This window comes from Danio rerio, chromosome 21 (genome assembly GCF_049306965.1).
Source record: "Danio rerio strain Tuebingen ecotype United States chromosome 21, GRCz12tu, whole genome shotgun sequence".
Taxonomy (NCBI): domain Eukaryota; kingdom Metazoa; phylum Chordata; class Actinopteri; order Cypriniformes; family Danionidae; genus Danio; species Danio rerio.
This window is the reverse complement of record NC_133196.1, coordinates 23,908,544-23,925,376: the sequence shown is the minus strand read 5'-3', so window position 1 is coordinate 23,925,376 and position 16,833 is coordinate 23,908,544. Positions and strand designations below refer to the sequence as shown.

At 35.3% G+C, this 16,833-nt stretch overlaps 1 protein-coding gene across 9 annotated transcripts in view; it reads left to right on the top strand.

Moving 5' to 3' along the window:
* myo5b (myosin VB) overlaps positions 1 to 16,833 on the top strand; it is a 101,066-nt gene that overhangs the window by 82,653 nt on the left and 1,580 nt on the right. For 3 of the 9 annotated variants that reach the window (XM_021468887.2, XM_021468886.2, XM_073934876.1), the window contains 11 exons: positions 2,117 to 2,194; positions 5,076 to 5,274; positions 7,057 to 7,150; positions 7,230 to 7,361; positions 7,442 to 7,593; positions 9,665 to 9,754; positions 10,655 to 10,805; positions 10,885 to 11,179; positions 13,798 to 13,972; positions 14,057 to 14,137; positions 16,228 to 16,374. In XM_021468887.2, coding sequence (XP_021324562.1) covers positions 2,117 to 2,194; positions 5,076 to 5,274; positions 7,057 to 7,150; positions 7,230 to 7,361; positions 7,442 to 7,593; positions 9,665 to 9,754; positions 10,655 to 10,805; positions 10,885 to 11,179; positions 13,798 to 13,972; positions 14,057 to 14,137; positions 16,228 to 16,374 — 1,594 coding nt within the window. Of the gene's footprint in view, positions 1 to 2,116; positions 2,195 to 5,075; positions 5,275 to 7,056; positions 7,151 to 7,229; positions 7,362 to 7,441; positions 7,594 to 9,664; positions 9,755 to 10,654; positions 10,806 to 10,884; positions 11,180 to 13,797; positions 13,973 to 14,056; positions 14,138 to 16,227; positions 16,682 to 16,833 lie in introns of those variants that run through there. The other 6 variants (XM_073934874.1, XM_021468888.2, XM_073934877.1 and 3 more) reach the window with 4 other exon arrangements.

Sequence of the window (16,833 nt, the reverse complement as noted above, 5' to 3'; positions counted from 1 at the left end):
TCTGACGGATAGAGGACAATGCAGAGACTTTGGTGAGCAAATCAAGGCAAAGGCAGATTCTGCTTGACTAGTGTATTTAGCATTTAACTCCATTGTTATGTTTTATTACAATAAGTTATCATTGTAAAAATTCTTCTGCATTAGTTAATACAATTAGTAATGTTTTCGGTTTATTTTTTAATATTATGAAACTACCCATGGCAACTTTAATATGATATAGCTTAGTATATTTACCTTCTGCCCAAGGCTCATAATAATATTTGGTTTTTGGCGGCAAAAAGTTTGGGCACACCTGCACAAGGTTGACAAGTTGTATTAGAATGGTGAATTTTCAAAACTCCTAGACAATTTTTTTATACTGGGAGAGTTATAATGGATGCTTTCAAAAATATATGACCAAGAAGAATTTATGGTTTTTATCACAAATTGATCTGAAGCTAATTTCTAATGTTCTTTTATGTAACTTTTCATTTATTAATTTCTATTTATTTATTCTGTATCATTAAGATATGGTTAAGTCATTAATATATAATATGTTTATATAATAATAATAATAGTAGTAATAGTAACAGTGAACTTTATCAAATGAAATGAGTGTCGTTAACTCAAATTTTGCTGAAAGTTAATTCCTAAAATAGTTTAAGTGACCTTGACTGTTTGGGTTTTACAGTGTATCAATCTTGCCATGAAATATCAAAAAGTTGCTAATGTGGCAATAAATAAACAAACTAAAATGATTTATTGATAGTTAAAGTTGGAAAAAAATGAGAATAAAAACAAAGATTAAAACATGGAACATGAAAAATGAACTACAAGTGTTACATTAATCAAAAGTGAAACATTTGTGATGTTTTGTTTTCCCATTTTTAAAAATATATATTATTCAAAGAATGCTGAAAAGAAATGATCTTTCTACAAAATATTAAGCTGCATGACTACATCATCCTGCTGCAGTTAATTATTAAAGTAATTATAAGAATAATAAACATTTATTTTAAATTGAAGTAATATTCTCCCCATGTTTGTGTGGGTTTTCTCTGAGTGGTCCGTTTTCCCCCCACAGTCCAAAGGCTTGTTTGTCTATAGGTTAATTGAATAAACATAATTTGCCATAGTGTATGTGTGTAAATGAGTGTGTGTGGATGTTTCCAAGTACGGGGTTGCAGCTGGAAGTTGGAGGCTGTGTAAAACATATGCTGGATAAGTTGGCGGTTCATTCCGATGTGGTGACCCCTGATGAATAAAGGGACTAAGTTAATAATAACTTATAATAAATAACTAAATCAATAAATGAATGAAAATATTTTGCAATATTAGACATTTTACTGCTTTTATGACCTAATGCTGATATCTTGGTGAGCAAAAGAAATGTACCTCTATCCTAACTTACCTTTAAATAATCCCAGACTTTGCTGACAATGTTGCAATTAAAATTACTGACAAGTTGGCTCCCAAAATTCACTTTTTGCTCCAAATTATCACTTACCAAGTTTTACTTTTTGAACTACAATAAAAATTTTAAGAAGGACCCCAGAGTACAGCCTATTTAAATTTTCATCTTTGGCTTTTTATCTTTTTATGCCAGTTCACCCTTAAACCTGTTCAGTTTCCATCAAGGCTGCTCTGAATTCATAGCACCTTTCTTTCTGTCCTATTTTTAAAGTGGTCTGTTGAAACAATACAAGTCTGAGAGTGACAGATGTGAGATGAGGTTCTGATTACTTGTGAAAGAATTTTTTTTTTTTTTCATTCCTCGTGTTCTCAGGTTTGGGCACTTTAAACACCTTCTGATTTCTCATGCATGCATTTTTCCCCTCCCTTTTCTCTGTTTCTCATTTCCTGTGGGTGCAACATCTCCTTGCAGACATTGCTTAGGCAGGCAGATCACTTAGAAAAAACTGAAACCTTATGCCTGAAAAATTACCTAGCTGCATGACCTCTTTACTTGAAGATTTGTGGATAAATTGTAATTCAGATGTGCCCTCAGACTGATTTAACCTGTCATGCTTTGCTTTGCTGAACTAACTGGCCTTGCCTTCTTGTCATTCTTCTCTTTTGCTTTCTCTCCTGCTGCCTTTCCTCTGCCTCTTTGGGCTCTCTTGCACTCGGATGGCAGTAAAGCTCAAGACTGGGGTTATTTGAATGAAGATGGCGAGCTAGGCCTGGCCTACCAGGGTCTAAAGCAGGTTGCCAGGTTGTGCTTTGATTTTTATTTTTTCACCACCAGGTTTTTGCTGGGTCTTAATAACAGTCAAAATATTTATAAATTCAAATTATAGGCTTTAAAATCCACTGAAGTATTGTGTTCTAGGTCTTTTTTCCTGTAAACAAACAGGCTTTTCATTCTTGCCGTTGTACTACTGTTTAATCAACAGGGGGCGCTGTTTTGTAATGACAATTAGTGTAGAAGTAGTTTGGACGTGGACTTGCTGAATGGATTTTGGTTATGTATAAACTGAATAGGTTGTGGATACATTTCAAGGACACCCTTTAAATGTTACACTAAAAAGTAAAACCAACACTAAAATGATTCAAAGCATCACCTAATACCCAGTAATGAGATTATTAAATGTGATGTTAGAAGTGAATATGTGACCCTGAACTACACAACTAATAAGTATCCTTTTAAAAATACATTTAAGAATCATCTGAAATAATCTTTGTTGTATTATTAAATATAGTTTGTTAGGATAGGACAATATTTGTCTAAGATACAACTGCTTGACAATGTGAAATCTGAGGCTTTTAATAAAATCTAAATATAGAGTAAATGGCCTTTCAACGTTGTCTAATTGACATGCTTAGCAAAGTAAATTACTAAGTAAAAATCAAGTTGATATATTTAAGTTTACATAGTAAAAAAAAAATCTTATTTTAAACATTACTTTTACTTAAAGTACTAATAATTTTTGGCATAGAAGGAAAATCCATAATTTTTGAATATTTTGGTTCTAGTTTTTGCAGACATAAAAAAACAAAGAACAGACAGACAAAGACATCATGTAACAATAAGCTGTGCATAATATAAAATAAAGCATGAAACTAGGGGAAATGGCGAGATACAAGACACAGTATATCTAAATCTTTCCAAATGTAAAATGGAGGTGAGTCCTAGAAGGCAGCCAGAAGAAAGAGGCCTAACATTTTTCTTCCAGAAACAAAGGATAACTTTTTAGCTGTAATCATGCCATACTGGATAGGTAACCGTACGTTTTGGTTGAGAGTCTCCAGAAAATCTGACCAGCTAAAAATTGCTATCATTGGGTCAGGGAGGAAAACACAATTGAAACCTTAGCAAAGAACTGAAATATTTCTAAACAAACACTCTGAATTTGATTACAGGATCAAAAAGATGTGCTAATGTACAGTTGAAGTCAAAATTATTAGCCCCCTTTTTCACAGTATGTCTGATAATATTTTTTCTTCTGGAGAAAGTCTTATTTGTTTTATTTCGGCTAGAATAAAAGCCATTTTTTTAAACACTACTTTAAGGTCAAAATAATTTGCACCTTTAAGCAATATATTTTATCGATAGTCCACAGAAAAAAACGCTGTTATACAATGACTTCCCTAATTACCCTAACCTGCCTAGTTATCTTAATTAACCTAGTTAAGCCATTAAATTTCACTTTAGGCTGTATAGAAGTGTCTTGAAAAAGATCTAGTAAAATATTATTTATTGTCATCATGGCAAAGATAAAATAAATCAGTTATTAGAAATGAGTTACTAAAACTATCATGTTTAGAAATGTGTGGAAAAAAATCTGCTCTCTATTAAACAGAAATTGTGGGGAATAAACGGGGGCTAATAATTCAAGGGGTTTAATAATTCTGACTAAACTGTACCCTCGGCAGTTTACACTTGTCACATGTGGGGGAAACCGAGGGATAGAATTTACTAAGCTTTGTTTTAGAATATTGGAGTCTGTGTAATACTGTGTACTAAATGAGGTTGTGTCTAGAATTTACAGAACATGAATAAACGGATGAAAGACATTGGTTAAATCCCACACACTGTGTTTTTGGCCAGAAATATACTATTGGCCAGAAATATACCTGTGCAACATAAGATTGGTTTTATGTTGCAGGGTCACATATATGGATGATATGGACATGTAACTTATAAACTGACTATTATTATTGTTCTTTAATAAACATTCAAATTTAATCAACATTTTAATGAACATTAACCTTTAAATTAAAACTGATTTTTTCTGCTCTTGCAGGCTCATTTCCTAAATTTAAGTGATTAATTTAGGTTACATTTTATATGTAAAAACAAATAACACACTAAATGCAAACTTTAAAAAGCTTTGGACAACCTGTGCGTGAAATATATGCGTTGTTATTCCTCAAAGCTTCGAATAGAGAGACTATCAATATATTAAAATCTTAATACTCGTTGAAATACTCCAATAGGGTTTTTTACCAAAAAAAGTTTGTATTCTGTGGTGATGTAGTTCTTTATTTTGCTAGTTATAAAATATAGTAAGCTGTATTACAGCTGCAGATGACATTTGCGATGTACAGTAGGTTGTTATTTTAATTCATAATGGTCATACAAAGGTCTTAAAGGGGCAGTTCTCACCAAAAAAATAAATATCATTATTTACCCAAGCATGACTTGTTCCAGATCAACTATATTGTACACAAACATATATATATATATATATATATATATATATATATATATATATATATATATATATATATATATATATATTTTTTTTTTTAGAATGTTGGAAACCGGAAACTATTGACTTCCATAGTAGGAAAAACAAATACTATAGAAGTTAATGGTTACCAGTTTTCAGCATATTTCAAGGTATCTTTTTTGTGTTCAGGTTTGGAACGAGTCAAATGTGAGTAAATGATGACAGAATTTACATTTTTTGGTGAACTATCCCTTGAAAGACCTTGAATCTGACTGGTTGAGACCTGCAGAAACCCTACATACATTTACCTGATCATATATTAATTTGTGTCATTTTTGTGAAGCTTTAACTGTCAGAGTTTGAAGTGTGTACACAGTTGACCTTTTTATAATGTTGTGCTGCATGTTTGTTTGTGTTTAGACTGCTGGAGACCCAACTGCAGACCCAGACTCGACAGCACAGGGATGAGTTGGAAGCCCTTCACACACAGATCGAGCTCCTGAAGGACAATCTGGAGAAGAAGCAGGACATGCTGGACCACTTCTCCACACTTTCTCCTGATGCTCTGGTGGAGTTCAGCGTGCAACAGGAGATCACACGCCTCACCAATGAAAACCTGGTGAGAGATGATTACAATAGAATAGAATCAGCAAAAATACATCTGTATGCCGATGACACAATAATATATACAGCAGCACATTCTTTAAATCAAGCTGTACAACATCTACAGATTGCTTTTCAAATATTGCAGTGTACGTTGCAAAATTTAAAATTGGTTTTAAATTCAAAAAAGACTAAATATATGATTTTTAGCCGTGGCCGCACTAAGTCAACAGATCAGACTATAAAAACTCTGAACGGTGTTCAAATAGAAAGAGTTAGCTTTTATAAATATCTAGGAGTTTGGATTGATGAGAGATTAGCCTTTGATATACATATTGACAAGTTACTGAAAAAGCTTAGGCCAAAGTTAGGTTTTTTATACCGGTCAAGAAATTGTTTTCCTTATAAAGTCCGCAAAAAATTAGTAGAGAGTACATTTCTGTCTATAATGGATTATGGTGATCATCTCTATATGCACGCAACCGCTACCCTATTAAGAAAATTAGATTCTGTTTATCATGCAGCAATACGTTTTGTCACAGGTGCAGATTCACGGACGCATCACTGTATTTTGTATGATTCCTTAGACTGGTTATCTCTATATCAAAGGAGAAAATTACATCTGTACTTATTTATTTTTAAAGCTCTTTTAGGTAAATTACCATCCTATATTTTTAATTTATTAACATTTCACACCAACAATCAAAATACTAGATCTGGTTCATGTATTCGTCTGATAGTTCCAAGGGCATTATCAGAACTTGGCAACGTGCTTTTTCCGTTCACGCTCCCAGGGCTTGGAATGACCTGCAAAATCAGCTCAATCTTGACACTCTTCCGACTCTGAGTACTTTTAAACATCTTTTATACAACATTTTAAAGGACACCTGCATTTGTTTGTTATGAGCTGATGTTTTTAAGAATGGTGATTTTGTAATTTTGTGGTATTGTTTGTGATTTTTATATGAAACTTTATGTGCTGCCTGCCATCTTGACCAGGTCTCACTGGAAGAAGAGACAGTACTGTCTCAATGTGATCTCCTGGCTAAATAAAGGAAATACATAAATAAATAAATAAATATGTTAAAAGAATTTATAATTTTTTAAATGTGTATATATATTGCCATTTCTGAAATATACATATTTTTTATCATCAGAAACATTATGTGACTTAGTCCATTCATTCATTCATTAGATATTTTTCATCAGCTTAGTCCCTTATTTATTAGGGAATATATATTTTACATTTGTTTTAAGCATGAACGTTTAATTTAGGTTAAATTAAGTTTAAACAATTTGTCAATGGGGTAACAAAAAAAACCTTGAAAAGGTAATATTGTTCTACAATAATATTTGCTGTAATAAATCTTTTTTAAACTGTTATTAAATTTGCCTGGTTTTAAGTGTTCCTAAATTTCAAAAAGGAATGCAGACATCATTGGATTGGTCTCCAAGAGTGTGTTACATGATAAAACGTATACATTTAACACAATATTAGATTAGATTCAGCTTTATTGTCATTACACATGTACAAGTACTAGGCAACGAAATTCCAGTTTAGGTCTAACCAGCAGTGCAATAGCAGCAAGTGCAGGAGACAGGTATACGTTATAAATCAGTTGTCATAAAAATAAATCAGTTGTCATAAAAATATCATCCACATGCATAAATGTAAAGAAATATGTAGTTTATTTGTTTATATTTTAACCATTTTAAAAAGAGCAGTGAAGTTAAATTTGTATCCTACTGACAAAACATTGACCAATAATAATATGACTGTGATGATTTTGTTATGCAGGACCTAAAGGAACTCGTTGAGAAGTTGGAAAAGAATGAGAAGAAGCTGAAGAAGCAGTTGAGGATCTATATGAAGAAAGTGCAAGAGCTGGAAGGTTAGATGTCTACCTTTGCTTTGTTTGTTTAACTTTTCCTTTAATACCAGATGCTGATTGGCTGTTTGTTTTTTTGCAGTGACTCAGGCCACTAAAAGCAGACCGGAGCTCACTCGTCAGTTCACTGTCCAGAGAAGAGAGAAGGACTTTGAAGGCATGCTGGAGTACTATAAAGAAGATGAGGCCTTGCTGGTCAAGACTTTAGTTACAGGTATGTGTGGTTGGATGCAGACAGGTTTTGAATGTAGAGGCTTAGAGTTGGCATAAATACCCAAGTGTTGTTTTTTTTAGACATGAAGCCCAACGCTGTGTCCGCCACTGTCCCCTGCCTCCCCGCATACATCCTCTTCATGTGCATCCGTCACGCCGACTACATCAATGATGACCAGAAAGTTCATTCACTACTGACCGCTACCATCAACGCCATCAAAAAAGTGCTGAAGGTATGAAGCACATCAGCTCACTTCCAGAATTCACAGCATACTTAGTTTAAGGGCTGTTCATACCAAGCACAATAACGAGAAATATATTTGTGTTCATACAGATTAACGTTAATGATCTGTTTATTTTTATATTATTCCTTTAATCTGGCATTATTCCTTGTAACCAGCAGGTGTCCTCATTGTGAAACTACTCTATCTGAACACTATTACTATAGACCGTTTCAATGTGGCCATGTTATTGGTCCATGAACATTTCCTGCTTGTAATCTAACTTTTTCATAAACGTAACAAGAGGCAATTCAATCATAACTTAATGTTAAAACAGTGATCATAACATTATTGATCAACGTGTCTCTTTTTGGATTCTCAGGGGCTATAGAAATTAAAAATTTGAAAACAAGATATATATTTGGACCATTGTTTTTTGTTTACATCTCTCAAAATGGGCTTTACTACTGTATACTTTAATTTATCAGCACGCCTTTCATAACTTCCATGTATTTTTAAATTATTATATTATGTATTATAGCCATTTGCTTCCATGATAGTCGTTATCTCTAAATAATCTTTTATTAAGGGATGTGCTGTTGGGGATGTTTTTATCCACTCTGGGGTGTTTTTGATTCTTAATTTGGCCATATTTTTTTCCTTGTTTCAGCTAGTGAAGTGATTTTGGTGACAAATCTTTTTTTGACACATATTTTGAGAAAATGCTTTGAAATTAAAAAAAAAAAACTCAACGATACACTCTTGCCACATTTACTACATTTTTTATATGTTTGCATAAATCTGTTAATCAACCTCAGTCTTGATCAAAACTGCTAAATTGTTTAGAAAATTACTGGATTTTAACTCTTTAATTGCTAAATTCGTAAATGATGTCACTGATTTGGTGGAAAAAAACACACAAAATGGCGTATTTTTAATATAAAAAGTTATGTGGACTGGATTTTTTTAACCGTTTATCAAAGTGCTGGACATGTAAAACAACGTTGTCTTTAATTCATTGTTTTTGATTGATTTACATTTTTTCTCCCTAGTTTACTGTTGGTGGCTGTTTTAGCCACATTGACTTTCATTACAACCACATTTATTGATTGTAAGGCCATGACATCATAAACATACGTTTGTGATTGTTGGTGGTTTTCTCTGTTGGGAAGAGGTAAAATTTGTAGTTTTTACTGTTGATCATCAGTTGACACCAATAACCCTTTAAATATGCCTGTGCAAAAAAAGCTTAGTGAGTGTGTGAGAGTGACCTTTGTGCACTTACCTTGATGTGTCTGAGAGAATCAAAATATGCATCTCAGCTCTCAGAACTACATGTAATAAATAAAACCAAGAAAAATAAATCCAGTCCACAATTACTTTTTTAATATTGAAAATATGTCATCTTGTGTTTTATTCACTAAATCAGTGATGTCATTTTTGAACACATAAATTTTAAAAACATTTAGTAGTGTTGATGAGGACTGAGGTTGACATTCATCAGCTGGGATAAATCATTCTGAAAGAGATCCCAATAATATTGCTCCTCTGTATCTATATGCTTGTAAATGTGGTGGTGGGAACTCTGCTATTCTTTAAAACTGTAAATGATCTTTATAATTATCGTGCTTGATGTGAACAGGGCATAAGAGTCATTAACAGGATAGTTCAACCAAAAATACTATTTACTCAGCGTTTACACTCCCTCAAGTGACTTTTTTTTATCTTGTAAACACAGATGAAGATGTTTTGAAGAATTTTGGAAACTGTGGAGGTCAATGGCCACTGCTTTCCAAAATTCTTCAATCTTCTTTTGTGTTCATGAGAAGAAACTCAAACAGGTTTGGAACGAAGTGGAGGAGTAAATGATTACAGAACTCTCATTTTTGGGTGTATTTCTCTTTATGAAAAGTTAGAATTTGTCAAGTATTTATTTAATTGATCAAAATTGACAGTGAAGACATTTTTTAAAAGTTATTTTTAAATAAATGTGATGAAATCTTACCAATCCTTAAACCTTTAAACAGTAGTTTGTAAGGCAATAATTATAGGTTATCAATCGTCTGTTTTTTTGACTGTCTAGAAAAACAACGATGACTTTGAGATGACCTCCTTTTGGCTGGCAAATGCAAGTCGACTTTTACACTGTCTGAAGCAGTACAGCGGCGATGAGGTGAGATTTTAGACTTTTTACATTGTTTTATTTATATATACTGTATATCTGATTATTTAATTTTGTGAATAGTAACTCAAGCTCCTTTTACCCAATTTTATTTGGTCATTTTGCAAATAAATAAGCTCAAGTGATGCTTAAAAAGTTGGCTTTTAAAGACCATATTAACCCAGTTTTAATCTTTGTGTAAAGTTTTTTTTATATTTTTCTTAATCTACATTCTGGTGACAGTTACACTGTTTCCACCTCCTGGTATTAACATTCAATTTAACATTTCTATGTTATTGTGCAAGTATTAACAGGAGGTTGATTGAGACCGTTTCTATATGTATTTAGCAGATTGAAAGTAAACTACGGCAGCTGTAATAACACAAATAACAGATTAGATTACAAATAACAGCAAAGTAGTTGTTTTTCTTGATAATATGTTACAAACCAGCTTCAGATGTCAGCAATTCTGTTGCTGTCTTTTCCTATCATGAGATAAATACATCTCATGTATTTATCCTTTCCTTTTCTGACTGTAAATGTCTGGTCGCTGGAATCATGTGGACAAACACAGTAGGGTACCAAGCCCTATTTGTTAAAAGTTGATATACATGAATCTGAATTATAGAGTGTCCTATGTGTATCACCCATGGCTTTCCGATCTTTGTTTATTTTTTTAATAAACAGTGTGAGATGTCATGTGATGTTGTTCATCTGAGGTGTTATCTTTCAAATTTTAAGACCTACCAAGCAGTTTTTTTTAATGTCTTGAAACTAAAAAACCTGAAATTCAATAGGGTGTCTTTTTACACGACTGTAGTTACTTAAAATAAGCCAATAGTCCACAGGGGAGCATCAAAAATAAAGTGTAACCAGTGCTCGGTATGATTTGCCTGTCTAATTCTGTCCTAGGCGTTCATGACCCAGAACTCTGCCAAGCAGAACGAGCACTGCCTGAAGAACTTTGACCTGGCGGAGTACCGACAGGTTCTGAGTGACCTCTCCATCCAAATCTATCAGCAGCTTGTGAAAGTTGCCGAGGCCAACATGCAGCCCATGATCGGTAGGTGCAGAGAGACACCAAACCAAAGAAGATTGATCATTAGCACAGTACATTTTTTCATAATGAGTGTGTTTTGTAGTGTCTGCCATGCTTGAGAGCGAGAGCATCCCCAGCCTGGCCGGAGTGAAGCCCATGGGTTACAGGAACCGCTCCTCTAGTGTGGACTGTGAGAGTGGAGGTCCCGCAGGATACACGCTTCAGGCACTGATCAAACAGCTGGCTCAGTTTTACTCTACCATGGCGGACCACGGCCTGGACCCTGAGATCAGCCAGCAGGTGCTTCGCCAGCTCTTCTACTCCATCAACGCAGTGACCCTCAACAACCTGCTGCTGCGCAAGGACGTCTGCTCCTGGAGCACCGGCATGCAGCTCAGGTACACATTTTTAATGCTTTTAGGCTAATTAATATTTTTCTCAGCAGTCATCATAGTTAGGTAAACTTAAAGAGCAGTGAATGGGTTTAATTACAGCCACAAAGTCAATAAGGGCTTTAAAATGTGCATTTGTATTAAATGTTTGATGTAATCTTAATCAAAATATAAAGAGAGGGTGGGGCAAATAGTAGCATGATTAGCATGATAGTAGCATAAGCTCTTTTTTTAAAAACAGCCAATAGCATTTCGTTTTCATTACAGCTCTGCCTTAAATAAGAAGCGCTTTGAAGGTGGTAGTGGGGGTGGCGGGGGCATGTTAGATACTAGAGCACATTTGATTGGTCAAGATTTGGTAAGAATCATTGAAAAAAAACGTTGATCCATTTAGACGGAACTGCAAACTGCAAGCTTTGGGTGTTTACGTCAGGTTTATATCATCTAAACATGAAATTCGTCAATGCTTTGGAGAGCACTAGACATTTAACACTAACATACTGATACTAACACCTGAAAAACATTATTTGCCAATGGTGCCAATAGCCTAGTGGTTTTTGCAGCAACATGTTGCACTGAGGTACTCATGGCAACCCAAGTTCAAATCCCGGCTCGAGATCCTTTGCTAATCCTTCAAGTCTCTTTCTGCTCCCAATGCTTTCCTGTCTAAAATCTCCACTGTCCTATCCTAATAATGGTGAAAAGCCCCTAAAAAGTAATAAAAAAAAGAAAGATATTTTGCATGTTACCTTGGTGAAAACCCTATGTAAAGCATCATTTGTTTGTGTTTATCTTTTTCTTTGATCATACTCTGGAGTTTAAACAGGTCTTGGTAAATTGGGTCTTGTAGATGGTTTGTGATGTGTTTTTTTTAGTCCTGGGCAAAAATTGATTCATCTCATCTAAACTAAAAGTTTGTTTTGACATTTGAATTTAAGTGTGTGTATATTTATTATGCATGTTCTGTGTAAAAACACATGCCTGCATAAATCTCACAAATTGTTTATTTATATTTAGATTTAGTATATACAAATAGGTTCATAAATATTTGGACTTCGACACAATTCTAACATTTTTGTGTTACAAGATGTGCTTTAACTGCAGACTTTTTACATCTAAATCAGGTGAAAGCTGTAGGAATTACAACCGTTTGTATATGTGCCTCCTACTTGTTAAGGGTCCAAACGTAACTGGACAATTGGCTTCCAAGTTGTTCAATGGCCAGGTGTGTGTTATACCCTCATTATGTCAATTACAATGAGCAGATAAAAGGTCCAGAATTCATTTCAAGTGTGCTATTTGTATTTGGAATCTGTTACTGTCAACTCTTAAGATGAGTTCCAATGAGCTGTCATTATCTGTCAAGCAAGCCATCAATAGGCTGAAAAGAAAAACACCAGAGAGATAGCAGAAACATCAGGTGTGGCCAAACAACTGTTTGGAACATTCTTAAAAAGAAAAAAATGTCCCAGTGAGCTCAGCAACACCAAAAGACACGGAAGACCACAGAAAACTGCTGTGGTGGATGACCAAAAAATTCTTTCCCTGGTAAAGAAAACACTCTTCACAACCGTTGGCCAGTTTAAGAACACTCTCCAGCATGTAGGTGTATTTCTGTCAGAGTCAACAATCAAGAGAAGGCTTTACCAGAGTGAATACTGAGGGTTCACCACAAGATGTAAACCACTGGTGAGTCTCAAAAACAGGAAGGCCAGATTAGAGCTCTAAAAAAGCCTTCACAGCACTAGAACAATATTTTATGGACAGATGAGACCAAGATCAACTTGTACCAGAGTGAAGGGAAGAGAAGAGTATGGAGAAGGAAAGGAATGGCTCATGATCCTACACAGTGAAGCATGGTGGTAGTAGTGACATGGCTTGGGCATGTGTGGCTGTCAAAAGAACTGGTTGTCTTGTATTTTATTGATGATGTGTCTGCTGACAAAAGCAGCAGGATGAAATCTGAAGTGTTTCAGGCAATATTTTCTGCTCATATTAAGCCAAATGCTTTAGAACTCATTGGATAGTGCAGATGGAAAATGACCCAAATAAAACTGCTAAAGCAACCAAAGAGTTTTTGAAGTGAAAGAAGTGGAATGTTATGCAATGGCCAAGTCAATAACCTGACCTGAATCCGATTGAGCATGCGTTTAACTTGCTGAAGACAAAACTGAAGGGAAAATGCCCCAAGAACAAACAGGAACTGAAGACAGTGGTTGTAGAGGCCTGGCAGAGCAACACCAGTAATGAAACCCAGTGTTTGATTTTAAGTTTGATTTATGATTATTATTCTGTCTAATTACTTTTGGTCCCTTAACAAGTGGGAGGCACATATGCAAACTTTTTGATCTCAAATACCCTCAAATTAAAGCTGACAGTCTGTGGTTAAAGCACATCTTGTTTCATTTCAAATCTATTGTGTTGGTGTATAGAGCTAAAAATGTTAGAATTGTGTCGATGTCTAGTTCTTTTTTGTTTGTTAATTCTTGCTTCTTTCTAATTTTGTTGCATTCTTTGCATAGGTAAAATATGTCAAATGTGAAACCTTTTTGCAATCTTTGACTTCAAGAAAACATAATTGACTAAAAAAAGTAATGTCAGATGAATGTAACGTGTGGTTTCAGGTACAACATCAGTCAGCTGGAGGAGTGGCTAAGAGGGAAGAACCTGCACCAGTGTGGAGCTGTGGCCACTATGGAGCCGGTCATTCAGGCCGCGCAGCTGCTGCAGGTGAAGAAGAAGACATCACAGGACGCTGAAGCCATCTGCTCGCTCTGCACTGCACTCAGTTTACAGCAGGTACACATTTAGCTTTCATTTTTTTCCTTTCTATTTGTTTTGTTTTGTTTTTACTTTTATTAACTCAATTTTGCTCTATCTCAGATTGTGAAGATTCTGAACTTGTACACACCACTCAATGAGTTTGAGGAGCGAGTCACTGTTTCCTTCATAAGAGACATACAGGTAAAATGAAGCACACATACATACATGCACTTATAAATCAAAACATTTAAGCATTCCATATTAAAAACAATGAAATTTTGAGGTCACAGCACAAGTTACAGAACATACACCTGCTTGAAAAGTATAATGCTGCGTCCCAATTTGCATACTATCCGCCCTAAATAGTATTCGAAATTAGAATTAGTATGTCTGAAACCATAGTATGTTGAAAAAAGCATGCCAAAGATTCCCGGAGTGTCTACTATTTCTAGTAAAAATGCGAAATGTAGAACTGTCCATAGTCTCACCCAGACCTGGCCATTTTACGGCCAGTGAAGTATTTATTTAATTTAAATTCAACTGCAAAAAGGGCCTTTCAATGCACAGGTCTGATATTGCGAGTGAACAAAAAGGGACTTTAACATATAGCATCTTTTGCCCTCTCAGTTTCATTATTTTAAATGGAGACATGCCTGTTCAGCGCGCAAATACTGTAGGAAGAGATACACATGTGGTATGTCACGCTCACGTTTTCCAGGCGACACGGGTTGAAAAAAAATCTAAACATTTCAGTGCAGCAAGCGAACCACAAGTCATGTGAAAGGAACCAACCAGGCAACTTCACACTTTGTATAGAATTACACAGTAATAAAAGTAGACTAATTACCTCAGATTAATGGTTTAACAAATGCAGATACAGATCCTCTCTCAGTGATGATCATTACAGCACATATCCACCTCACATTGGCCTGAATTCAGTGCGCTTGTTCAGCCCAACTCAGGCTAGAATTCTCTAAGTTAATATAAAAATTAAGGATAAATAAATAAAATGTACCTAAGGTGAAGCAATCAAATTATGAAGGGAAAGAAGTAGAATGTTATGCAGTGGTCAAGTCAATCACCTGATCCGAATTCGATTGAGCCTGCATTTCACAAAACTGAAGGGAAAATGCCCCAAGAGCAAACAGGAACTGAAGACAGTTGAGTAGAGGCCTGGCAGAGCACCACCAGCAATGTAAATACCCACCGACATGGAACTTTCGCCTGTGTTATGGTACCTTGTTGCAATTTTAGTTTCCCTAACGGGATAATAAAGCAGAGTCTGAGTCACTGTGGTGTTGATGTGAGAGTGACGTACTGCATGTGTATCTCTTCCTATTTGCGCGCTGAACAGGCGCATCTCCATTTGAAATAACGAAACTGAGAGCGCAAAAGGCATAGCTAAAGTCCCCTCGTGTTAACTCGCATTGTCAGATCAGAATGAATATTAACTGAAGTAAAGCAATCAATCAAACAACCCCGTGGCATTTATATGAAGTCAGTATTGTGATGCTGCTCTTTAAAATACTTTTTATTTAAAATTGATTCTTTTTTAAACGAGAGTTTTTATGAATGTTAATTGAATAGTTTCACAGAATGTTTTTATTTTTTGAAAACAAATACCTGTATTGGTCTAGCTTTCTATACCCCCCAGAGTCTAATGTGGACCCTGGAAAAATTAGTTGCACACCCCTGCTCTAACCACTAATATTGCCCCAATACAGTGTGCATTAAATTTGATTAGTACTACAAACTTGGGTAAAAAGTGTAAACAAGCTACAAACATGGACGCACAAGACCAACTGTTAAGTAAAGGGGCTTTGGTTAAGAAGTTTTAATGACTATGAGTTAATTTCTAGCCAACTTTAAAAAAATGAAATCACGTTTTCCATGTTATAGTTCATCTGCAACACCAATATGAACTTCTATAAAAAAAATTAACATATTTATCCAAAGAACTAAGGAGATTTTCTGCATGAAAAACTTGCGAATGTTAGATTAACCTGCTTCTGCATCTTCAATAAGGTAGATCATTAAATATGAAAGAAATGATTGACAGGGGACCTACTGTAACTAACTAAGCAACAAGACATCCATTAATGAAGAAGTAATATGTCCCAAAACTTGCATACTCTTCAGTTACACACTCAAACGTATGTACATTTTCTTCACAGAACAACTACATACTTTAAAGACGTAGTATAAGCATGTGAATAGAGACTAGAGTATGAATATTTTCTGATGCCTTCTCGGTGCGATTATCTGATGAATACGCTCACTGTCCTTCACAGAATCGCCTCCAAGATCGAATAGAAAACAACCAACTGCTGGCGGACACGAAATACACCTTCCCCGTGCTCTTCCCGTACACTCCTTCCAACCTCAGCCTGGAAACCATCCACATCCCAGCCTCCCTCAGCCTGGACTTCCTGACGCGGGTCTGACATCTCCGTCTCTCTGTCTAACACTGAGCTCCGGCACAATCAAACCTGCAGAAACCAGAGCTGGCCGGACGCAGATCTGCTAATATAACCCACATACTAACACCACCAATTCGACCTGTGGGTACTTTAACCAGATGAACCGTCTTCTCCCTGACCGACTAACTGTGGTGTTGAAGTCTGATGAACTATGCGGTGTAAATAAGCTGTCTGCCTTTTCACTCACTCCCTGAACAAAGTGAAAACGCTGTATTTTGGATGGGGATGCGTTTGACTAATACTTATGATTAAATGGAAATGAAAATACGAGGGTTTTTGGGCTACTGACACTAAACACTAATACCAGAGTGTGTGTTCGTCATGTATCTGTGTTAGTATGCACTGATTTCTGTGTGTTTGTAATGGAAAAGTGTATTTTATTTTTCTTTGCTTGTGCTGGAGTTTCATCTCAGAAAA